This window comes from Vanessa atalanta, chromosome 19 (assembly GCF_905147765.1).
Source record: "Vanessa atalanta chromosome 19, ilVanAtal1.2, whole genome shotgun sequence".
Lineage (NCBI taxonomy): Eukaryota > Metazoa > Arthropoda > Insecta > Lepidoptera > Nymphalidae > Vanessa > Vanessa atalanta.
In genome coordinates this window covers 6,849,655-6,875,939 of record NC_061889.1, presented here as the reverse complement: position 1 = coordinate 6,875,939, position 26,285 = coordinate 6,849,655, and the positions used below count along the sequence as shown (strand labels likewise).

At 34.2% G+C, this 26,285-nt stretch overlaps 2 protein-coding genes across 2 annotated transcripts; one reads left to right on the top strand and one right to left on the bottom strand.

Annotated features, from left to right (window-relative positions):
* Positions 1-658: 658 nt before the first annotated feature.
* Positions 659-10,173, bottom strand: LOC125071390 (trafficking protein particle complex subunit 10). Its single transcript, XM_047681612.1, has 15 exons — positions 9,913-10,173; positions 9,624-9,835; positions 9,048-9,440; positions 8,630-8,929; positions 7,424-7,633; positions 6,860-7,095; positions 6,325-6,507; positions 5,497-5,928; positions 4,289-4,772; positions 3,394-3,576; positions 2,570-2,800; positions 1,852-2,118; positions 1,634-1,715; positions 1,168-1,296; positions 659-885 (listed from the first exon to the last, which is right to left on the bottom strand). Exons 1-15 carry the CDS (start codon positions 9,974-9,976, stop codon positions 752-754), a joined length of 3,540 nt encoding a protein of 1,179 aa, XP_047537568.1. The 5' UTR covers positions 9,977-10,173; the 3' UTR covers positions 659-751.
* Positions 10,174-10,677: 504 nt separating this feature from the next.
* LOC125071319 (mothers against decapentaplegic homolog 4) lies at positions 10,678-21,891 on the top strand. Its single transcript, XM_047681515.1, has 14 exons — positions 10,678-10,819; positions 11,194-11,432; positions 11,731-11,905; positions 12,999-13,208; positions 13,315-13,794; positions 13,924-14,043; positions 14,153-14,299; positions 14,680-14,778; positions 15,243-15,373; positions 15,838-15,929; positions 16,101-16,269; positions 16,748-16,874; positions 17,413-17,557; positions 18,165-21,891. Exons 2-14 carry the CDS (start codon positions 11,196-11,198, stop codon positions 18,232-18,234), a joined length of 2,202 nt encoding a protein of 733 aa, XP_047537471.1. The 5' UTR covers positions 10,678-10,819; positions 11,194-11,195; the 3' UTR covers positions 18,235-21,891.
* The last annotated feature ends 4,394 nt before the right edge of the window (positions 21,892-26,285 follow it).

Sequence of the window (26,285 nt, the reverse complement as noted above, 5' to 3'; positions counted from 1 at the left end):
TTTTACCACAAATGACAGAAATTTCACCCAAATTATAAGAGCTTGCTTGTTAAAAAGAGATCTCAATTTTTTTTCCTAAATCATCCTAACAGGGAAATAATGGACAGTCCTCTTGATTAATACGAGACATTTCTATGTAATATGTCGTGTAGAACTAACACCATTGTAAGAAGCATAGATGGATATTTTTTTTCACTACTTATTCATGACTAACATCGTTTTTTAAATATTTTTTTAATGAAATAGTATCAAATCTGAATGAAGCTTAAATAAATACTTTTTTATATCAGAATGTGCGTTTTAATTGACATTACCACATAAGTTTTAGCACGGCTAACAAGCTATCCGTAGATATATTCAGAGAGCAAGCAATTAAGCATAATTTTTTCATCCTATGTATATTAACCTTAAACCCAATAAAAAAATGTAGCACAAATTGCAGAATTATCTAGAAAGAAAATGTTTACAACATCTGATGAAACTTCAATATCATAAAGTGTATTCCACTGTATTAGTTGGAAATAAGTGTTGGCGACTGTTTACTTCAGATAGTCACAAACAATTACTCAATATTGCGACCGTTTTCGTTGACAACTTAAGGTTATCACTCAAACATTTGTTACCAACGTGCGTGGTCAACATAACATTTCCAATTTTGTTTGCGGAGACAAAGCTCTAGCACCATGCCCTTTTACAGAATTACAAGTATTTCTATTAACATTGGAAATACAATGTACATACATTCGACAATTCAAACGGTAATATCCACGTGTTCTTTAGGAGCTGGCGGCAGCACGTGGATCTGCTTGGCCTTGCCCGCGTGGTATACTTGTCCTGGACTAAAGGGTTCTAATCTTGGGTGAGCTGATATATCTTTCTTTGGATCTGTAAAATGTTTCGAAATTACAATTGTAATGATTTTTTCTTTCAGACAAATCTCGTTCTCCACAGCTGGGAGGCATTTCCGAACCGATGGTAGATTTTTTTGGCCATCAATAAGTAAACGTTATGCTTGGATATTGAATAAATAATTTACTTTGAGAATAATAAGAACTATTTTTTATAATGGAATGTTAGACGAGCAAATGATCTGAAGTTTTCACCTCCACCTGTATCGGCAGTGTAAGAAATATTAGGTCTTTGATATGGTAGGGCATCTCGTTTTACCTCGTGTGTTGGCGGCGATGTACTTGGACAGCCTGACGGCGGGCAGCGGCAGGTAGCCGGCGCCCAGCGGCATCACGTCCAGCGACACGCACTGACCCTCCGTGGAGTTGGATTCCATCGTTATCACGCCTGTTGATACACATATATTAAGAAAATCATCTGATAATAAAACCTCGTCTAGTTAAGTCCAGTAATTCTACTTCGTATGTTTAAGATCGTAGTAATAAAACTCAGAGGCAGAACTTTGCAGACTATTACGACTGTCTTTACGTGAAAATTATGTTATGATAGTTTCACATCATTTTACTATTGTTCAATAAATTGTTTCAATGACGTGAGTATTAGAGATCGTGTTTGCTTTTTAATAGTCCCGTCAAAGACCATTATCTGTCAGAAACGCTACCATAACTAGCCACTGTCATATATATATAATTACTGTATTTATATAATAATTAATATATCTAACCTGCAGTACGCCCGAGTACCGCCCACATAGTTTGATCAGCTAGCACTTCATACATCAAGGAGGTGTGTTCCGTTTCATTTACCTATAAATAAAAAATATTTTACAGTTCCAATCGCTATAGTTTCCTTAAAAAACTATGGTAGTTGTTACCAAAAATTATAAATCAGTATTCGGATATTTCCATATAATATTGTATACGGGTTAATATTTATACCCACCCTTTGTACATTCAACTGCAAACAGCAAACTTGCGACGCCCTGCAAAAGTCCGAACCTTTCCCCGGCTCCAATTTCGTCCTAATAACGAACAGCGTTGTGTAATCCTGAATGTCAAACGGACAAGAGAATCTTCTAGAAGTTTCTTCTTTGGCCGATTTCAGGCGATAGTTCACTGAAAATGTGGCTTTCATCGGCCCAGCTTTCACAAGCGGGTCCTTGAGCAACTCCCACATGAATGATGCAGTTGTACCATCTGAAGCAACAACCTGAAAATAATATTGACTTTATTTAATGGATTTTTAAAGGGTTCATACTGGGTTTGTAATTTTATAATATCGTAAGTAATACTATAATTGGTACCAGAAACATGTTTCGATCCGCCTTATAACAAAAATCAACTTTAAAGGCTTTTAATAATAATATTAAAATAATATTGTATAGATTTTATTAGGGACAGAAATTTATTTAAACCCACCTAGATGGGTATTTAAATTATTTAAATTTATTTAAACCCACCTACTGGCACGAGAATCCTACGCATTTCTAATGTTGGTTGGCAGCCCAATGATGGTGTTAGGAATAGTTTACCTTGTCAATGATAATTGGTGGAGGTGACCGCTTACCATCAAGAGGCCCATTTGGCCAACTAACTTTCTAATGTAGGGTATGAATGCGTTACCCAAATTCGATTGCCATGTAGCGGGATAATGGACTCACCAGATCCCCAGCGTTTTTCGGGTTCAAATCGGACACATTGGTATTGGCATCACAGTCCAAGCTGGGGTCGGTGAGTAGGAATTGCAGCGGATGAGCAACTGTGGACTTCAGCGTGATGTGCACCAGCTTCCTGGTGTTGGAAGTCAGCAGACGCCAGGACGCAGACATGGGCGGCACGAAGTGCAGCGGCACCTCTGTAGCTGACTCCCACCATGGACAGGTCAGCCACACCTGGGATACATATTTACTTTTTTAAATTGGGTTGTTTTGAAAGTGTGAATAAGACTTATGAATTAATAATAGGAACTCCGGACACGCTGTAAATTATTTGGATGTTGAACGAAGTTTTTCGTGATTATTATTATAAATGCGAAAGTAACTCTGTCTGTTACCTCTTGACTCTTAAACCACTGAACCGATTCAGATGAAATTTGGTATGGAGATAGTATGAGTGCCGGAGAATGAATTAGGCCTCTTTTTTAATTCCCATCGAGGGGTTAAACTGGGAGCCACAGGTTTAGCTAGTAACATAATAAGTTCTTTAAAGTAAATTTAATAAGTATCGCGCCAAACCATGAAATAAAATTTACTACTTGCACAAATCTAGTTACAAATGGAAATACTCAAGAGACTATTTGACAACAGAAAGACCCTAAAATGGAATACGGTCAAGATCTTCCATTTCACATGGCAATAAACGACGTTTCGAGTGTTGTAAGAGCATATTTGAATAAAGTACATTTTGATTGTGATTTTTGATATCGGTCAAGGTCAAGGGACAAAAGGTGACAAGTAATATAAATAAAAGAGACAATTTTACTCACTGTATGTTCAATATTTTTCTCCCTCTTTGGTTGTAAGATCGCAAAGAGGCGCAGCTGTATTTTAGTCGTTTGGAACGGTCCAATCGCGTCAATAGGAATAGACAGTTCACGGGTCATCGCTGATTGGTCGTCCACGAAACGCATATGAAGGCCAGTCGAAGTTCGCAATTCGATTTTCGCATTCTGAAATTTTAAGGTTAAACTAAACTCATGTCTTTGATCTTGAAATCTTTCTTTTTTAAGTTATATTCTTTAGGAGCGTTATGAAAAAATTATAGATTATTTTTTATGATGTGCGACCACAGCATAACATGAAAACTGCTTAATGAAGTTGCAATATACGTATTTAATTAGTTTGACAAAAAAAAAAAGATCCGCTGAGTTTCTTTCAGGATGTTTCCTTTTCCGAACCGGTGGTAGTGTTTAATTTGACTATCAATAAGTAAGTGTAATTCTTCTATATTGAATAAAGGAATTTGAGTTTGAGTTTTGAGTTTGCTCGCTAAGATAATTAAGTGTCAAGTCCATCGAATGACAACTCTATACCTATTCGTATTTTACAGTGTTTATTTTTACAATTACAAATTTTAATTACCATTTACTCAATGTTTAAATTTTTGAATGAGTGTAAAATTATATTTATACATATAATAACAATTATTATTTTATTATAATTAATTATTTGCATGCAAATAAAATCTATTTTTGATTATGCCGAATAAATAGAACTTCTCACGCGTGTACACGCAGCTTTTTATTTTTTTAATATTTTTAAAAGTATAATAATTACTAAAACAACTTGATTGATTACCAAATGGATGAACGAAAAGATTATCAGTTAGAGAAAAATTTAAAACCAACAATAACAGTGTAAGTCTTATCGCGAAACACTAACCTCCTCAATCTTCGAACTCCCACTGTTCACCACCAGCTCCATCTCCTGTTCCAATCCCGCTACCAAATCCTTCTTCGCTTCCACTTTATTCAAATACACACTGACTCCTTGGGTTTCCACCTCATATCCCATTTTACTAGACACCAGAGCATTAGACAAAAACTCCAATTTACCTTCTACGACCAACGAAATTTGTCCCAATTTGAATTTACCGCACTGTTTGGCTATATATTCAACGGTTATATCATTTAACCCTGGTTTTATTATAATATCGTCGGCAGAGAAGCACGTTTTGTAATTATTTCTCACCGTAGCGGATGGTTTTCTATATTTGCTGCTGTCAGATCGCTTCAGAGTGACTTTAGGGTTTTGACATTCTACCGTCGCTTTTTGGAGGGTTTTATCCTCTTTATAATGTAGCTTAGACGTTATATTCATTGGATTTAATAACGGATTTTTAGGTTTTAAATCATCTAGTCTTATACTGAAATAAAGAATATTTATATTAATTAATATTCTAGGTTAATCTTTTTCCCAGTTGTAATTTCAATACAATATTTTGTAATAACTAAAAGAACATTGAACGACAACGAACGGCTAGGCCAATTTAATATTTTTTTATAAAAATCTATCAGCAGTCATTGTGAAAACAATTATCTAGATCGCATGGAAGATATGAAATGACAATTAAAATATCGTTTTACATCTATCGAATATTACTATTGGAAACCTAGTTTAGCTTTAACAAACAGCGTATTTTGTAAATTGATGAGCCGAGATGGCCCAGTGGTTAGAACGCGTGCATCTTAACCGATGATTTCGGGTTCAGACCCAGGCAAGCACTACTGAATTTTCATGTGCTTAATTTGTGTTTATAATTCATCTCGTGCTCGGCGGTGAAGGAAAACATCGTGAGAAAACCTGCATGTGCCTAAATTTAACGAAATTGTGCCACATGTGTATTCCACCAATCCGCATTGGAGCAGCGTGGTGGAATATGCTCCATACCTTCTCCTCAAAGGGAGAGGAGGCCTTAGCCCAGCAGTGGGAAATTTGCAGGCTGTCAATGTATAATATGAAATATTTGTGAATTATTAAGATGAGTGCCAACATTTTTTGAGAGAGTTATAGATTAGAAAATAGTCAAGATAAATGCTAGAACATTGGAGGGTATTTTAGCACGATCTTAAAACCTGTAAAACGCTTACCTAGTAATTAAATTATTCGATTCATTCTCAGAAGTATCATCCGGCGTCGATCTCCGCGGGGAGTTGGACTGTGAACCTACACTAACACTTAAATCAGTCTTATTATTCTTCACGGGCGTCCTCTTTTCCGTCTGTTTGTCTTGATATACTTCTACGCTGATAGCCGCCCGTGTACAATTTACATCTTTGGGCATATAACTCTCGACCACGAAACGGCATTGTATTTTATTATCCGTGATGTAAACATCACGTTCGGACGGCAGTAACGTTGCGGAGACTATTTGAAAGCAGTCATTGAGCTCGGTCAGTACTGTTTCCTTTTTGTCCGCGAGATTATCTCTGAGCGATTTCATCATTTCTTCGAAATAAAAATTCCTGACTAGAATCTCCAATTCGGCTGTACTAGCTATTCTAGCAGAGAGCTTAGTGTACCTGAAATATATCAAATTATATTATAATTGTTATGAGACCTTCTTGCGTCCCATCGATTTCTTGTGGATATATAAGAATGTATTGTTTTTTGCGACGTCTTTACGTGTCGAGCAATAGTCGATAAATAACGTAAGTGAAATAGCAACTAGAGGCTATTAATAATTACAATAACTCATGTCGATCCAGCGGTTGAAATTCGACCGTTAAAATGATGAGATTGAAAATATGAGGGGAACAGGAAAGTGCTTTTTCTAGTTTAATTTACATTTTTCTTATTTACAACACTAATCTCGTACAATCGTCCCGAATTAATTCAATATGTTTATTCCATTTATAGGTATATAACATATATAATAACCGAATCGAGAGTAACCCAGAGAGTGAGGCGCGACCGACCTGTCGACGTCCCGCATGTGGAGCGCGGCGGCCACGAGCTCGAGGCGCGTGTGCGCGGCCAGGTCCCGCCAGCCCTGCTCCTCGTACGAGCGCAGCGCGTCCGTCAGGAACACCACGGCCTTGCCCGACTCGCCCAGCTCCGAGTAGAACGCCGCCAGGTCGCGCCCGATGTGCCGCGCGAACCTGCCCGGGAACATACTGCGTTAGCGGCCCCTAGCGAATCTTCCTTCCTAGCATACCCTCCTCTATCAGGGGTGTCTTCGAGCTTATTCGTGTTGAGTTAATGATTTATTACTGGTGTTATTTTTATAAAAACTGTAGCTGTAATATTTATTTTTGACAGAATTATTAATAATTCTGTGACAATAGATAGCTAAGTAGAACAAGTACAAGTTACAATCTTTACTTAAACAATATTAACATTAAAAAAAAAAAATTATAAATTTATTTTTTGGCGTCTTTTGTTTTCTACTACATTCTATCCAATTAAATTAAATTGCGCTTGATTTCCAAAAACATTTTTTATCAGACTTACCTTAACCTTCCAATATGCTTGTATGTTCCCATTGCGAGCTCGGCCAACTCTAAGTAGTACTGATGGAAGCTATTCTTACTGCACAATGCCTCCTTCAATCTATCTGTCGGACTCTGCTGGTTGTTGGGCTCGCTGTCTCCCATGCCAGCGGACAACATCACCACCAAATGCAGTTGCTCGGACGTTGGGTCTGACGAACCCGGCAATAAGCCACAGAGTTTACCGAGCTCGTGCAGCTGGGAAAAGATTGCATATCTTTAAATTTAAAATAGAAAATAAAAAACACAAACAAAGAAATCAGAAGTACTTTACGAAAAAGTGATACATAGCCTAATTCCATGCTTTTTATAAAACTTATTAAAGCAGGCTTCATTTATATTTCTAAGAGTTTCATACATTTGCTTTAATTTTTATATTTTTGGCTCAAAGTATCAATCATTGATGTTAATAACATTGTAGAATGCAAACTCATAAAACAATCATCATTGAGAATTTATAATATCGATATGATTTTAATTAAATTTAATTAAAGATTGAACCAGTTATGATAATAAGTTGTCTCACCTTATCCTTAGCGTTATGCAGCAAGGGCGCATGCATAGCGGTGCAAGCCTCCAGCGCTGTGTTGGTGGAGGACAATCGCTCGCACGCACGCAGCGTCTCCACGCAGGCCAAGTGCGCCCAGCACGCAGCCGCGCCCTCCACCGCCTGCGCGCCCAGCAGGGACAGCTCCACCAGCGTGTTGTGGACTGTTGTTAGACAACGGGACGCGATCTGGATATTATAAATTAAGAAAACACCTTTAGTAAAAGAAAAGCTCAATAAAAATTTATTATCACAATGTGGATACTAATAATGTATATTACAAAAAGGTTAAGGTTAAATCTGTATGGATGTTGATGACATGAATGAACTGTTTGAAGTCATATAGAAGAAAGAAATAACTGAGAAGAGAAAATCACTACTAATTTTTTTGTTACTTCTTCTCGGTAGAATCCACTTTGCAGATCAACGAATATAAATAATATAATAGTAAATATGTTTTGTTTTCATAATAATTACTATAGACATATATTTTTAGTTGAAATAATAGATAAAAATTCAGTTCCAAATTAAAATTGTTAACTATTAGTCCATACTATATATAACACATAGAATTTATTATTAAAAGTCAGATAGAATAGTTTGATATAAACAAACATCAATTAAAAGCAACTAAATAGGCTGATATATATAATTGCACCAATTATCATTAATATGCTTTACAGATGGGCGATCAAGTAGAAAAAAAAAAAAATTCGAAGCATGAAGATCATTAGAGAAATAATGTTTTCAGTAAGAAACGCAATTATAAAAATGCAGAAATATAAAACTTTTTGTTCCAATTGCGAATAAAGTTATATGTAGTTAGTGAAATTTATGAGTTACAACTAAAAATTACTCATCATAGATATAGTTCTTTAATTGCAATTAAGGCTCAGTTATTTATTGCACAAAACGCAAATAACAGGCACCGAAACAATTTACATCATAACTATTGTTTACAGACGGTGTATTAGCAAGTAACAACAATGGTGCCCCTTGATATCAAATTTAAAAAGTCAAGAAAACTGTGTACATATGTGTGTGTGTGATGTTAGTCCAAATTTAAATTATATATTTTTATCATTGATCAAAGAGAAGACATGGTATTTCTTTAAAAAAAAATACATATAAAATGTTTTTAATTGTAATTGATTTTAATTTTGTAAAGTAGTTTTATATCCTTACCTCCCATGGCTTAAATGTAAGTAGTAACATGGCACTTTGTCGTTGGAATAAATAACTTCTAAAGTCTAATAGAGATGCCTTTTTCTTAATAATTAATTCCCTTAAATTCTGTGGTACTAATGCTGTCAGTCTTACTGCTTGCCAGGATGTCACTTGTTGCTTAAATGTGTCGAGCCATTTTGGACTCTCGGCTACATTAGAATTGAGTACAAATTGCGAAAATAATGCATCCAATTCATCATATTGCACTAAAGCTTCTTCATAGAGACAGAGCATTTCAAGTACAAATGCTAATTGCTCCTGTAATCAAACATAACATTATTACTTATCCATGAAAAGTAGGTCATATTAATTAAATGAAAAAATATTGAATCATTTCGTATAATATTACTGATGATTGTTTGTAAATATAACTTACTTGTAAAATAAAGTATTTACAAAAATCCCATTCTGGATCATTTCTTTTCTCTCTCTGTTCTCTCATGTGCTCCTCAAACTTAATGAGTGCCTTATTATATGCTACAAGAACAAAATGCCTCACTTTTGCTACCAATGCTCTCCATGACTCAGCACTTCTTGCTTCAGACTTTATTGGATTAATAACTGAAATAAATCTATCCTCAGTTTGTTTAACTGAAAAATCACCCTTTATTTTATCTAATACAGTAGTCCTTGGCAATAATTTGTTTGTTTTTCTTATATCGTAAGTCTCTACTAAAACTATCATCCAGTCTGTTATATTGTTTTTCTCTAAATATTTGAGCCATCCTTCTATGTCTTCTCGGAGTGTTGTTTTATAATACTCTATGTCCTGTAAGTTTGAGTAATATTGTTATATCAGTTTTTATAATATAATAAAGGATAGTCTTAAAACAAGTAAATTAATTTCAAAATGGTTATGATATTCTTTATATTGACCTGGTATTTAAACGAAAGAACAAACATAGTATGTAGATTGTTTATTAAAAAGTAGGTGTAGGAAGTCATTTCTTACCACACAGTCTGTCCAATAAACGTGGAATATTGGTCGCTTCAGAAGATTTAACTCAGATTGATTTTTGTCCTTATTAAATTTTACAAAGGATGCTTCTAAATAAACAAACTTAGTGATTCGACCGTAAGACCTTCGCCATTCACACGAATCTTGAGGAATCGCAGCCACTAATGGCGCTTCGAGAGTACAGAATAAGTTCCAATCTCCAGCACCTGATAATCCAAAAATTACTCTTAAATATCTCATAAACTACATAAAATTAAAATGGATACAGTAACTTCAAGCTTACATGTTATTATTGGTTTGTTTGTCATCCCTTCACGATTAGCTGGTGAATTATCGACCCCCTTCATTTTTCATCATCAGAAAAGTTAATTTCATCTGCATAACACTAAAACACTGTCTAATTAGCTACCTAGGTCCACCCACTTTTTTGACCCCTTTTAAAAAGAAACATATATAGATAAATTGATGCAAACAGTTAAGCTTTATCGTAAATATTCCAAAACCTACTTATTTTTTTCCCTGTTTTGACTTACAAAAGAAAATATTGAAAAGATAATTTTGACAAAATTGGACTGTCAATGTCAGCACCTCCACGAATTAAAAATTTGTATTGTGACGGTATATTTCTTACAACGCATTATATTATAATCATATGATGTCTTATAATAACATTAAATTGAATCGATGATTAAAAAAAAAAGTAGTTCTTAATTTTATATAAATATTAAAAGTGTGTTTATTATATTATAACTAATTGAGCGAATTATTTACAAAATATAGTTTAATTGTTTTCATGTTTTGATTCATCTCACTGTGTGATGTTTTTGTTTTTAAATCGAAAATAATAATCCAAATAATTAATACTTAATTAATGGTAATGACTGTATCATATAAAATAAAGAGCAATTTTTAATATTTATTACAAATAAAAATATTAAAAACGTCCACTTACTACTTACTCACTTTTATGTGCATCAAATTGTTCTTTGGCTCTTTGCTATACATAGTCTTTCGGAGTTTCTACTATTTCTAGTTTCTCTATTGACTATGGATTGTTAAAATGTCGTGTTCTGTTTTGGTATCATCTCGCAATAAAGGAAATCAATTTTCATAATATATCCATGAATTTAAAATTATACATTACGCGTTTTACATATGAAAAATTGAAGAATTTTAAATCTAATCAGCAGGTAATTGTGTGAACTGTCTGAGTTTCGAGTATCGCATATATTACGGAAATGATTATTATATTTTCTAATGATCTATTAATTTATCTAGATTATTAATTATAATGGTTTTAGTGTTATGTGTTTTTAAATACTTAAAGCGGTGTGATTGTTGATATTGTAGTAAATTAGTTTAATAACTGCATTTTGTATGAAGACTTAGTAATTATTCAACTGATATAAATAGACGGATAATTTCAATAATGTTATTACAAATACGTTTGTGTAATTAATACATTAATACGCTTGAAATATGTACAGGTCTTTAAATATATATATTTTAGATTAATTTCTCGGTATAAACAAAATATATAGATATATTTTGATTATATTTGCAGTCATGAATACTACAGCCCCAACTTCGGCAGATGCCTGCCTGAGTATAGTTCACTCCCTGATGTGCCACAGGCAAGGGGGTGAAAGCGAGGGCTTCTCAAAAAGAGCTATTGAGTCACTAGTTAAGAAATTAAAAGAAAAACGAGATGAATTAGATTCATTGATCACAGCAATAACAACAAATGGTGCCCATCCAAGCAAATGTGTTACCATTCAGCGAACTTTGGATGGTCGTTTACAGGTAATCCTTTAAATACAGACTTCTGTCAAGATCTACAATCTTATATACATATATAATAAGAAAGTCTTTAAATTGTGATTGCATTTGTTAAGATGTCTTAAACTATTGAGAGATTATTATAGATATTTTTTGTTACTATTATTATTTACGTATTTGGTCAAATTTTAACAAAAATTGACAAATGACTAAATATAGCAATAAAAAAAAAAACAAATCTGGCATATAGTATGTTGTCTGTAATAAATTATTATTATTGTGTATTATATAAGTAACATTACTTCTTTATGAATTATTTTAGGTTGCAGGAAGAAAAGGTTTCCCTCATGTGATCTATGCTCGTATCTGGCGGTGGCCAGATCTCCATAAGAATGAACTTAAACATGTTAAGTTCTGTCAGTTTGCATTTGACCTTAAATGTGATTCAGTTTGTGTTAATCCTTATCATTATGAACGAGTTGTATCTCCTGGAATTGGTGAGTTCTTACTTTTAAAATATAACATTTCATTTCTAGGCATAGCTATGAGTGTTACATAGTATATATTTTATAATTACCTTTTTATGAGATAATAAAAATAACAGCCTTTAAACATCCACCGGCTGGGCTAACACCTTCTCTTTTTCAAGGACAAGGCTAGGAGTTATCTCTACAATGCTGCTCCAAAGTGTATTTGTGAATCCAGATATGGCAGATTAAATCGAACACATGTGTTTCCTCACAATATTTTCTTTACTGCCGAGAATGAGATGAATATAATTTGTACATGCAAGCTATTGGTTTTTGCCTAGCTTTGAAGCAAATGTTTGATTCATATTCAGGTGTTCTAACCACTACCCTCACTGCTCTTACTCTTTATTTATATTCTCTTATTTATATAATATATTTATATTATATTGGTGTATATGGAAGTGTAATTTTTGGTATATTTTGTCCTACATAAAACTAGAGTCTGTTGAAAAAAGTAGATTTCAGAAGGTACATTTCTGATTAAATTTTAAATATAATGATGTGTGAATTTCCATGTATTGAAATAGTATAAAGAGTAAATAATTGCAATTAAAGCTGTGGTGTGAAGTAGTTATATTTAATGCAGGTGAAACTGTATGAATGGGCAACGTTTTTCATATAAACCAGTATAAAAAAATCCCTTTTACTATGTCGTGATCTTACTTGCTATAAAAAAAAAATCCAATGAAAATACTATTTAACTAGTATTAAGCCTAGCAGTAGTTTACACCATTACTTTACTCTAGTTTACTTGGTAAGTAACCCATATAAGTTAAAGTATATTTGACAGATATTATTACCCATGGATTTTAGTAGAGGATGTAAGTTTATAAAACTACAAGTCAATATCTAAAATACAATATCTAAATTTAAACTTAAGTAGTAAGCTGGTATATAAATCTTAAATATTATATATATTTGTAATGCTACACATATGTTCTTTGTGACTTGATTTTTGACATGTCACTTTATATATAGAGAGCATTGATATATATTAATAACATTGCCTCTTTCCTTTGTGTGTAACAACAAACTCTTTGAGTAAAACCATTTGTTTTAGATCTCTCAGGACTCACACTTCAGTCCGGACCTAGTCGATTAGTCAAAGATGAGTATACAGCAGGTCTAAGCGGTAATGGAATGGACATGGATACTGGCGAGTTGGTGACCATCCAGCATCATGCTACAAGCCCGAGACATCACCACTCTACCATACCTCACCATCATCAGCAATTTCAAACTACAAATATTATTATAAATCAAGGCCAGAGTAAGATACCAATGCATTAAGTGTTATTTTTTTTTATTTTGTTTACCATGTGTGTGTTTAATTTGCGATGCATGTTAATTTTCTTTTGCATTTTTCATTTCATTAGCGCCCGATGGCGTTGCGAATATGTTTTCTGCTACGCACGGCTCGCGAACCCCATTACGACCCGGAGCACCGTTGGCCCCACCCCAAATGGTACATTCACCTGGTAATCAAATGATCACAAATCATTCTGGTGGCCAAATGCCTGGTACTCAACAAATGGGTCCGGGTACACCCCAAATGGCACCCGGTACTCCTCAAATGGGGCCGGGAGCTCCTCAAATGGGACCGGGAACTCCTCAAATGGGGCCAGGAACTCCACAAATGGGGACAAACGTACCACAGATGGCTTCGCCGCGACTAGCATCTGCGCCTAACCAGATGTCCCCAGGAACTCCACAAATGCCAAACATAAGCCAGGGAATGTCAATACCGAGCCCGCAACAGATGGCAATGGCGCAACAAAGAGCTATAGCCCCTAAGTTGGAACCACCCGATACAATGGACGCTCGCGCGATGTGGCTGCCAAAGAGAATGAATCATTGTAAGCTTATGTATTTATTTTGCACTTTATTTTTGTAAAGGCTGACCACATTTGTTTTCTTTTTTGTTTATATGTTGTTTGGTGTTCTTGTACCTTGTTCCATTTTGTACTTTTCTTGATCATTTTCAGCCTCTATGCCAGTCAGTATGTCACCGGGTGGTACAACACCGTTACTAGACGGTTCAAACAACACATTCTTCACTACAGAGCAGACAGCTACAGACACACAAATGACACAAACATTACCAGGTAAAATATTGATCATAACTCATTATTATAATCAAATCACCAAATCTATATATGTGACTTTATTAATATATTTTTGATCTGGTTTTTTTTAAAGATAGTTTGATTTCAGCCGGAACAGCAGCAGTGTCTGCAGTGTCGGCGGTCCCAGTTACAGCAGTATCGGCTATGCCCACTGAGCCTCAGCAGAATGGCTTTGCTGCGGGCAGTCCTGCTCCTCAGCAGAGTCCAGTCCCTCATCGTACACAGCACCAACAGGGTAAGAAGTATTGTAAAATCAAAGGTAGCACACTATTGACTAAGAATGCTAGGTAAGGAAATTGAGCCTCCAAACAGGGGAGGCATTAAAACATTTCATATTTACATATTGCGGGGTAATTGCTTCCTCAAAATTATGGGTAAATATTGTATGGTGTTTTGACACTTGTCTCAATTAGACAATTTCCGTTATATCGTAATTTCACTGCACTCGATAGATTAAATTGTAATTAAATCAATTGTAGCTATATAGTATTAGCACAAACTTTCAGTCACTTTAGATGGTTAAAATAATAATTTAATTAGAGTATCGGACTGTTTGCTATTTTATATCAATGTAGAAATGTTGGGAGTGATCTTCACGCTGTGGGCACGTTTCAGGTACGTGGACGGGCAACAACACGCTGACGTACACGCAGAGCCTGGCGCCGCCGCCCGCCGCGCCGCCCGTGGACGCGCCCGCGCACCACCACCACTACTGTGAGTACTCGGGGCTGTGTCTTTATAATATAAAGAAATCTGTGTTTGTTTTTATTCATCTTAGTTCTCAGCACTGTACATAGAACATTGCATGTGTTTGAAGGTAATCTAATACCGCATTCGTGTGAGTGACTAAGCAAAAGGCACGCATGTGAAAATGGAGTATTAGACATGAATCAATACCAGCATTGGATTAGTGTATTGGAATTTAAAAGTCCTCTTTAATTGTAACTACAATGGAATGGAATCCGAGCCTAAATCCAGGCTTTTTTTTTCTAAGAAGTATTCTTTTAATGAATAATAAGATTAATTAAATAATTTAGTCTTTATAAACTTTAAAATTGTTATTGGATGTATATATATTTGTATAATGATTTTATGTTTAAATAAATAATATATTTTGTGAGTAGAATTTAATGTATGTATAATACATGAAATGTAATAGCAATATTTAACCTTTGCAGACAATGGAAACCCTGGTGGTCTTCTATCAAGTCAGCCTGCCCCAGAGTATTGGTGCTCGGTTGCTTACTTTGAGCTGGACACTCAAGTGGGGGAAACATTCAAAGTGCCCTCCAGTCGGCCTAATGTTACTGTGAGTTTGTATCTATTCTTACTACTTTGGTTCATTTAAATTTACCTTATAATATATATTAAGCTCATATTCAATAATGACTTCTACACAAGTCATTATTGTGTACAAGATTATAGAGATAGATGATAAAAAAAAACTTGAAAGTTTCGGTAATTTCCAAGGTGATGTAGTTTGATGGGTGAAAAACAAACTACTGAGTTTCTTGCCAGTTCTTCTCAGTAAAATTTACTTACACATATAAATAAAGAATATTATTTTGATTACATATATATTTTATTTATAATAATAATAAGCTTATATTAAGCTTTACATTGTCACAAGAGAAACATCATTGCTTGTTTTTTGATAAATTTAAATGTATTTTCTATTAAATGCAAGAGGTCCTCAATCAGACCATTATGGTTTTTGCTTATGGTTCTCCAATTGTGTACAGATTTTTATCATTGGTTACGTTTCGTTTTCAGGTCGATGGCTACGTAGATCCCTCCGGCGGGAACAGATTCTGTTTAGGTGCTCTCAGTAATGTCCACAGAACAGAGCAGAGTGAGCGTGCAAGGTGAGTTATGACGACATGGACATCTCACGTTTTAAAAGAAAAGTATAATTATTTTTTTATATAAACTATACAGATGATTTAGGCACAAAAGGTGAAATCTATGTTCTAAACCAGGAGTCTCAAACGTATTAACGCAATAGTCCGCTAACCCTGTACCGTGTGTATCCGCAGACTGCACATCGGCAAGGGCGTGCAGCTGGACCTGCGCGGCGAGGGCGACGTGTGGCTGCGCTGCCTGTCGGACCACTCGGTGTTCGTGCAGTCCTACTACCTGGACCGCGAGGCGGGCCGCGCGCCCGGCGACGCCGTGCACAAGATCTACCCCTCCGCCTGCATCAAGGTGCGGCCTGATCTGGCCTAACCGAAGTGTTTCATTTATCTTTTTCTATTTTGACAAATTGTGGTTTGTATGTATGTCGAACGCTCGATTCGTGTCTTCTTTTAGTAACGGAAGATCTGATAGAAACAAAATCGCCATAGAGTTCTCTGGACTTAAGCTTCTTATAGTTATTAAAATGTCATACAAATTATCTTAACCAATAAAAAAAAATACTCCCTATTTACCTATAGGCTATAGATATCTATCCATTCATTTCATTTGCTATCTCTGCTTTTAGTCATCTCTCACACAATGCATGTATGCATTGTGTGAGAGATGACTATAATTTAACGTGAAAATTGTCTTCGTGAGAGAAAGTAGATAGATTTATACCTATGGGCCTGTGATCGGCATGTGTCGGGCAGGTGAAAGATGGTTTATCTCTCACCTGCCCGATACATAATCAGACATGCTACAGCAATGGTCCGTTCCGTGGCAGGTGTTCGACCTGCGGCAGTGCCACCGGCAGATGCAGACGCAGGCGGCCACGGCGCAGGCCGCCGCCGCCGCGCAGGCCGCCGCTGTCGCTGGACACATCCAGCCCGCGCACCCCGGGATGAACAAGTGTGAGTTACTCTTGTGCTACCAGTAAGGACAACTAGAGACCAGCCACTACTCAGGACATATACACAGCCAGACTACTATGCAGAACATATAATATAGTGCACTCTATATTCCCTGCCTCTCATAATCCGACGGGACGGCAAGTCCGACACGACTTTTCGACGTGCTCTCCGACGCACTCCGGTGTACGAACTGCGACTCTAGTCTGCTACTGAGATCTTTTCGATACCAAAAGCCAATAACTTTTTATCGATTTCTCCTGGGGCTTGGACTTCGGGATCTGTAGCCTTATATCTAGCCACTAAACAAGGCAGTAAATGCAACAGTATTTTCGTGTACTTGATATGTATTTATAATTAATCTCGTCTTCAGCGTTGAATGAAAACTTTATTATATTGGATACAGTCACGGCTCGCTGTAATAGCTTTAATTAAACAGTTCTCTGAATATTTTAAAGAGAAGAGGATGCATTTGAAATGCTGTTGGACTTATATGGGTCCATTCTTTTATACCGTAACTTTACCATTTCAATTGTTGTAGGTTTATCAGCGGCGGCTGGCATCGGCGTTGATGACCTGCGACGGCTGTGCATCGTGAGGTTGTCGTTTGTCAAGGGCTGGGGACCGGACTACCCGCGCACCTCCATCAAGGAGACGCCATGCTGGGTTGAGGTGCATCTGCACAGGTTTGTATTATACTTATCTTTAAAATCTCATTAACAAGAAACTTGGTAGAAATAATTTCTAAAAACTTGTCTTACCTACCTCAATATATTTAAGTATTACATAAATTTATTATTTATGTATTATGTATACATTAATATATTTTATTGAATTTGTATTTGGATATATAAACATTATTTGATTCAGCGCGCATCCTTTTGCAAAGTTTGTAACAGGATTTCTTTACTTTTTGGTAACTTTTGACGAGCTTTAATATTATCTGTAAAAATTGGGACAAGAGTAGATAAAAGGTTTGAAACATTTATATAATATTAATTGTTGTCCGTGTATTCGCTTTCGCTTCGTTCGCTTTTTGAGGGTTGGTCATTAGATGCTAGACATAAAAAAGAAGTCCTCCCTTGAAGTTCAAGCTTCCTTCATACCAAATTTCATACAATTCGGTTGAGTGGTTTTGCCATGAAAGAGCAACATTCAGTCAGACAGAGAGTTACATTCGAATTTATAATATTAGTATATGTTGTATAATGTTCTTACTTACCGTAATTTTCAATAATTATTATCATCAAATGTCTAAAAATACTTATTATACAAATATTGTTTTGTTACCAGAGCGCTGCAACTGTTGGACGAGGTGCTGCACACGATGCCCATCGACGGTCCGCGGTCGAACATCGAGTAGGAGTTGATCGGCTTCTTTTGAGGCCTTCGAGCGACTCCGCACAGCCTGGCGCCTTCGCCGGTACACTGCTCAAACTACCCTCTTTACCCCTCCACTTTGTATACCTTACCCCCTCTGATCATTTCGACGTAAATCTGTTACACGTGATATGGTAACATAGATTACCCTCCAGTAATTTAGTGTATAGTTTTTTTAACAAAGAAACATTGCAAGACATTAGATTCTATTTGTTTTCATGGTATATTTATTTAATGCAAGTCAGAATACTTAATTATTGCATTTTAATATGTTTTTATTAATCCTTATTTGCTATATATACGATATTAATAGTTTATATAGCATATTTTTGTACGTCCCACATCCTTCCTACCTAGTCTAACTTTGTCCTCTTGATGTATCGAAGAGCAAAAGCACACAATGGAGAGTGCATAATGAACCTTAGTGCTATGATCTTAAAGATGCTTTTCCCTCGAGCGGTGTCTCGAACGCAACCAGGCGAAATGTGCAAGTTTGTTTAGTGAAGTAAAGTGTCAAGGATTGAGTATAGTGTTGAACGGTTCACAGAGCTGGATATTTATGTTTAGTATTGCCATATGATTAGCATTTATATATTTGTTAATTATTTTTACGTTGTATTTTAGTATAGATACGTTTCGGCTAAAACCGTCTTCCAAAAGATTATTATTATTTTATTTTTCATTTTCGTCTTCCTTTTTCTAAATTGTTATTATAAAATGGTTTGGTTATATTTTGTACGGTAAGGATTGTTGATTGGAAACAAACGTTGCACATTGTATTAAGGCGCATTCGCTCGCGTTTATATAAAAAGGTGAACTATACTTGATGTCTTGTATCTATTTTACAACTTAGATCAGATTAGAATGTAACATAGCACCAGTATTGATATCAAATGGACTAAAGAACATATAGAACTGATCTCAGTATATTTTTCACAAATCCTAATTGAATTATCGTTAATAATACTTAAGTAAGATATTAGTGATATACATATATATGTTGTAAAGTTATACGAATTTTAGTAACAGCGATACCAAATTAAGGCATTTTTTTATATAATTTAGATTAAATATAACAAGACATGATTATGGTTCAACTTGAAAGAAGCCAAATAGTAATTAGCTTTCGATAGACGTAAGCTAAAGTACCGCGGTTAAGTTTATACAGTAATTTATGATATTTAGGAATAGATATATTTTTAAGTGATATGATATACGCGGCGCAGGAAGGCTGTATTTTGTTAGCGGGAGGAACTGCACGTTGGGGTTGCGTGAAGCGTTACGAGTCAACAAATGTATGATATAATTAAAGAACTTGCCATATAAAAAAAATATAAATTAAATTACATTTGTGTTGCCATGAAATGGTAAAATAAGACGAATTGGATTTATTGTTGTGGTTATTTAAATGATTTATAACAGATTAAATGAAATGTTTAGTAATGTCACACGCAACCTCGTCGTTAGTGATGATCTGTGATGTGCTAACAAAGGGAAAAAATAGGATAGGTCGCGTAATCGATTCGATGAACTTAGATATTAAGCCAAATGACATATTTTGTGTACGAGAGTTAAATGTTTAAGGATAGAAATGTATGTCGTGTTTTTGGAACTTTGAAATATTTGAGATTTTCCCTTTTCGTTTTGCTATGTAATGTAGATTTGCTTTAATTTTTTTTATTTTTAAATACTTCTCAGTTTTATATGTGTTGAATTGTAATACTGTTAGTGACGTGTTGCGATTTTTTTTTTATATTGATTATTTTATTTTAAAGATTTGTATGATGTTGTAGGTCTCACCTACTTTTAAGCTTTTTATAATGTTTTAATTTTGTCTCATTTTATGTAACAGTTTTTTTTTTTTTGTATTTCGTATAATATTGCACGAGTTCGCCTACTGGCCGAATATCATCACAAATTATATTATTTATTGTTTATTCGTCGTTCACAATATTAATATTGTTACCAAATCATTTTTGAAATTTGTATGTGCAAGTGTATATAGTACGAGTACTAAATATGATATTTTTAATAAATATTGTGACGTGTGGCGGTCGGCCGGCTGGGACGAACGGTGGCCGCGTATCGGTACTTAGGAATTATACCCATTTAAATGTTCTCTTAAGGAGTTTTCACGAAGGATAAATAAAAAATAAGTGACAATCGAAAATACCTCTGTAAAGTGATCAAAAAAAGGATTCAAAGGGTTTTTAGATTTTAATAAGTGGTAAGGTTTTAATGATGTTAATGTTTTGAATAATATTTGACAAATTCTACATACCACAGTTGGACTTGACGTTGATCACGCTCGTGCTGTCGAATCGATCGTTTCATGAGACACATACGCGAATAATTATTACCTTATACATCTGTAGAATACTAAGAGATTTTTTACTCTGTAATTGAAAATCTAACGAACAAAATACGCTACTGTATGAATATATAAGTTATTTTTTATTATATGAAAGAATAATTTAATCATTGTCTCAATATTATTGGGAATGCTTTCGTGATGTAATTGTTTCAATCCGTGTAGACTTTATACCTCACAGCGATTATCTATAAAGACTAACTGAGTGTTCATTGTTTATCATAAATTATAAACGAGAATTGATATCTTAATTTTGCAACGATTTTTAATACTTAAAATGAGAAAGAGCTGATAGTTGACAAATGACATATTCTCTAGAACCTTCCACAAGCGCTTACCTGTCCTCTCGATACTTCCGATAAAGAAATCCTTTAATGTAAATTTCATAATTTATTATATAGACTTGGTACGACAGACACGTATTTGAACATTTATAATATAAGCAACTGAAGATGTCTCGCTAGACAAGACGAGATTGCATGGTAACGAATAGTCTGTCACACTAATTAATTTTGTGGTGTGATTAATGAGTATCCTTGCAATAAAACGCGCCTTCGCTGGTGAATACATTTATACCGTCCTGGTAAATGGTAAGAGATACGTACTAATAGAAATTCCACCTTGATTTTCATGTCATAAGTCATTATATCTTCAAAGGATTTTAGTTTGGAAGGTGGCATAGCAAATTTGTAAAGGTTGTGACTGTTGTTGTGAATTAACATGATGTTTAAACAATATGATGTATTTTATGAAACGATAAGATTCGACGTAATCTAAAATCATTCAATGTGCTACCCCAACAAAGTAATTAGACATGCTAAAATACATTAATTGTATCACCGTTTCGAGAAGTGATCGTTGTGTGTGTCGCCTTGTCTGCTTAGATTGTCTACTTGTTTTGGTCGGGTAATGTTTCGAGCAGTGTGACAGTTATTGGATTTAGATATAGAAAGTTGGGTATTGTTAATAACTAAATATCCGGAGTTTAAGTATGAAATGATGTTTATAAATATCTATTGTGAAACGTAATGCAGTTTGGCTATTTGGTATATTTTTCGGATATTCGCAAAGCGAAAAAAATTCTATAACTGTTTAAGAGACTAATGTATCAATTTGATTATTTGTACGACGTTTTGTACGTGATTTTGTTTTCAATGTTTCTTTTCTCATATCGTAAGGAGAATTACCGCACACGGTGAAACGTAGCCTTAAGTGCATACTTTAAGAGTGACTATAAACTATGGAACAGAAATGAATATAAAGGTTATTCCTCTAAATGTAGTTTTATTTTATTTTAATTACTTTTTTTCTTTAAGCAACTTCAAAAGACATTTGTTTTGTCAACCATATATATTTTGTTGTTATATGGAAATGGAAATTTATAAATGAAACGTATTTGCATTGTACAGTTACCAGAACAAATAATATATTAGTTTTCGGTGAAATTACAAGAATATTCTGGCTGGCAGACCATTTTTTTCTTTTACGATTCAGCATAAAAACCAAGGATTAAATGTTTCATTCAACTTTTAGCAATTTATATTTAGATTTTTATCCAAATAATATTCGGATAATATAAATAAACTCTTAAACCTATACGAAACAAAGATACGATACTTATGACCGTGATCAGTTCTTCGACGTAGAGCACTAAAAATACCAAACCACTCCCGCGCATCTACTGTCAGCCCCATTTTAAAGCACACATTTTGGTCTATGTAATAAGAAAATATGTCTTTTAGATATTAACTTTTGAAAGTGTAGGGCAAAGATCTCCCCAAAGATGTTATTCAGTGTTGACGTTTGACCTATCTACATCTATTCCATTGGAATAGGCTGTAGATAGGTCAAACCTTAGATTTACGTATTTCATGCGATTTGCTAATAATTCAGCTATATTGTGCATTACTAAGTGTTTAATTTATTAATATATCTTTATTTATAATAAACACTATTACACTTAACTACTTATATCCACTTTAATTTTACTTCCAAATTTCCGATAACAGTTTCGTCGACGTTCAAAACGCCAATTTTTCGCATTACTCAAGCTAGATATCGCGTCATTTTGCTGTCAAATGTTGTTTATTCGACTTCTCTTACGGTCGGAATAGAGTATACATGACTCTTGTAATGAGATGGGCTGTGCTGGTCATGTGCAGTGTGAAAAATAAACCATATTATAGTTTCATGTAGGGAAAAAAATTCGAGTTCTAACATATAATGCGTACATACATATATAATTAAACTAAACTTATAGTTCGTCTCTTACCGACGTGTAGGTATTTTTTACGTATTTTCAAGGTGCGTAACACTTGCATAAATTTAATTTTGTTAACCATGTAATGCATTTTTATATTAACCAAAGTGATGGATTTAAACACATTCCAAGTAAAGGCGCAATATAATTTTTACTCCTACCCTAATTTTTCCTATCAAGGCCAATTGCCAATGTCTGAATTTACGGTAATTCAGCAATTTAGATCTTATTTCACTAAGTCGTTATATATTTAAAATGTATAATGGAACGGAGGAACAAAAAAAATAAGTTAGTAAGACGTTTTGAAGACTTCTTTTTGCAAGATATATTTTTTTATATTGTGTCAAACTATTTATTAACTTAATTAAAATCGATACCTACATTTATGTTATTCAAATCCGAAGACGAACTAGGCTCAAGCCAACTCAGCCTGCTCGCAAATGTACTGTTAAGCAAGAAAAATAGAGTGTGGTCTGAGTATTTTGTTTGAGTTTTAAACAAGCTTTATCCTATGATTTGCGCCAAGCTATCTCATGGCCAGTATAAATATTTGGCGACTCCCGCGCACCAACTGTCGACTGAAATCCAACGCGCGATTTTCTATCGCTCTATTTCAACAGTTGACTATTATTTACATATTGCTCTGTGAGTTCTTGTTGAATTTATTTGATAGCAACCTTTCAAACATTTGTTATAATATTTGATTGTGGTACGTAAGGATTTCTTAACAAGATGTTCCTGATAAGATTTCCAAAATATTTTTGTCAATAATGATGAAATTTATTAACATGGATTGAATAGATGTTTTTTGCTCGTCTATATTATTAATTTTAAATTTTAAATAATTATTAATATACGTGCAAACTTGTACGTTGTTCAATTTTTTTGGTTCCTTTAAAGATAACAAATTAATAATAAAATTCTTTTTAGGCTTTTTAAAATATTTCTATTTTATATAAATTCTAAGAAGAAACGAAAGACATAAATTTATATATACAAATGCTAAATATTTACAAGTTAGGTCGGTTCTGCGCGGGCGCAATGGGAATATTCCGAAATATTGGGTATATTTAGCATCGAGGCCGACCCTGTTTACATGTTTTCTCTTCACGATCGTCTTATTTTTCGGCGAACCGAAGTTTTTTTTAATAATTGTAGCAGTAAAAACGTACCATAAGGAATTTCGCGGAGAATTTAATCCTCTTAGTATTAGTTAAGTAATTCCTGTAATAAGTATATTTGAGTATTATTAAATAATACTTAAATAGAAATAATAAGCTCAGGTTGTGGGTAAAATCACACTTTTTTTTTGTAAACTCATCTTACCTAAACTAAAGGCTGGAAGAAATCTATTATAGAAGTAAGCTTGCCTTTGTAATACCAATTTTTCTTAATATTTTTTTTTTGATTGAAACACTTTTTGATACATTCTTGTGTATATACCTGATTAATCAACTAAAATTAAAAAAAAATGTAATTAAACATCAAAACAAAATAAAAAATTTATAATAATTAGAAACATAGCCTGGAACTTAATGAGGCAAAGATTTTTCTTTCCGTTTTAAACATTTAATGATTCTTTATTATAGATTTTGATATCTTGTCCTTTGGCACCAAATACATTACCGGATGGCGGATAAGTATAAAATACATAGTTTCAAAGCAAATACACGTAGTTTATGCAAACTCAAGATCATTTGTTCCAACCTCGTTTCAACCGTTCCAGTGTGTGGGAGGAACATATCGTACCAATAAATGAATTCAAGCAATTTTTGGGGTACCGCAGCGTTATATTGAAATCGGAAATTAAACGGAATAAAAAAATAAATGATTATATTTTTATTCCGTTTAATGTTTGGACTGTGCCTTTTCATAATAAAAAAAAACAGCTTCGGTAGTAAAAATAACACGAAATTTGAAAAGTCACAGGCACAGTCATTTTTGACAATTAAATATTGGTAATTTTTGGTCACAGGCCGTTAAGTTCGCCTGTGTCTTACTCGAAATGATTTAATTACTTAATTATTGTGGGATCAATTCGCAAACTCAAAACGGGTTACGTTAACAGGTATTTCGATTATTCATAGGTAAGTGAGCACACGCTAGTGTAGTGATTCATCGTTCACACAGAACCTTGTCTGTCTGCCAACTGCTATTTCCGTTGAAATAAAGCTGGGATTATCTACTATGTTTTGTAGTATTACATATTATATTATATACAAGGACTAAAATAAATTTATAACGTCATTATTTTTATTAAAATAGCATTTTTTAAGTAACTGTTTTTATGAATGTCATTAGGGCCTGTACAAGCCCGTCAGGGTAGGTTACTCAAATATTCTACCGGTAAATAGTAATACTTAGAATTATCGTAGTTCTGGTTTGAAGGGTGACTGAGACGGTGCCTTATGCAAGGGATATAACATCTTAGTTCATAGGGTTGCTGGCGCAATGACACTTTAGGTGATGTTTAGAATTTCTTATAGTCTTATCTATGAGCGTTGATGATCATTTACAATTAGTTTATGTTTGCTATTTTACCTAACAATTAAATATAGAAAAACAATCTTAGAATTTGTTATGGGAAGTAATTGTATAATTCTAATACAATATTATATATAACGTAACATTGTAATTAAACTAACTTGAAACAAACCATGTACTATATGTCCTACATATTATAAAATTAAATATTATGAATATTATCTAGTGAATTTTACTCCACTAGTTGATACTATTGATCGGTATTTTAGTAAAGTAGTAGGTATACAAATATAAAAAAAAATCATGTTACTTCGTTAATTATATAAGTATGTTTACTTGCTAGGACTTTTTGCAACCCCGCCTGGGAAGATACCATTCATTTATTACATCTACCGCCAAAGAGCAATACTTAGTAATGTTGTGTTTATACGGTGAGTGAGCCAATGTAACTATAGACACAAGGGTCATAATAGTTCCCAATGTTGGCGGTGTATTGGCGATGGTTAGTATTTCTTACAGCGCCAATGTTATGACCAATTAATTATCACCACGTGGCTCTTTGGCCGGATATCCGAAATATATTTAAAAAAAAATCAAATTTAATTACCCAAACTTAAATTCTGTCCCATATTTCAATTTTAAATACTTTACGATTTGTTCGTTTTCTTTATTACTGGACTTGTTCTAGATTCTAGATTCTAGATTTGTTCATTAGAAATAAACGCTTACAAGTGCTGTTCTGTGAAAAACTCACTTCGTTTCCAACACGGGAAAGCTAAAGCATATCGGCTAAAGGTGATACGCTATTTTGACGCGTGTATCCTTTGAATGTTGTCATTATTATAATAAATGTTGTATATCGACTAATATAATTTCTCGGTACAGTTCTGCGTGAAATTTGAGTCCTGTTACAATCTTG

Coding starts and splice junctions, on each gene's coding strand:
- LOC125071390 (XM_047681612.1), bottom strand. CDS start 9,976: ATGAAGGGGGTCGATAATTCACCAGCTAATCGTGAAGGGATGACAAAC. Junction 6,508..6,859: donor AAGCATATTGGAAGGTTAAG/GTAAGTCTGATA, acceptor GTTCCCGGGCAG/GTTCGCGCGGCACATCGGGC. Junction 5,929..6,324: donor CACATGCGGGACGTCGACAG/GTCGGTCGCGCC, acceptor GATATATTTCAG/GTACACTAAGCTCTCTGCTA.
- LOC125071319 (XM_047681515.1), top strand. CDS start 11,196: ATGAATACTACAGCCCCAACTTCGGCAGATGCCTGCCTGAGTATAGTT. Junction 11,906..12,998: donor AGTTGTATCTCCTGGAATTG/GTGAGTTCTTAC, acceptor CATTTGTTTTAG/ATCTCTCAGGACTCACACTT. Junction 16,875..17,412: donor GCACCCCGGGATGAACAAGT/GTGAGTTACTCT, acceptor CAATTGTTGTAG/GTTTATCAGCGGCGGCTGGC.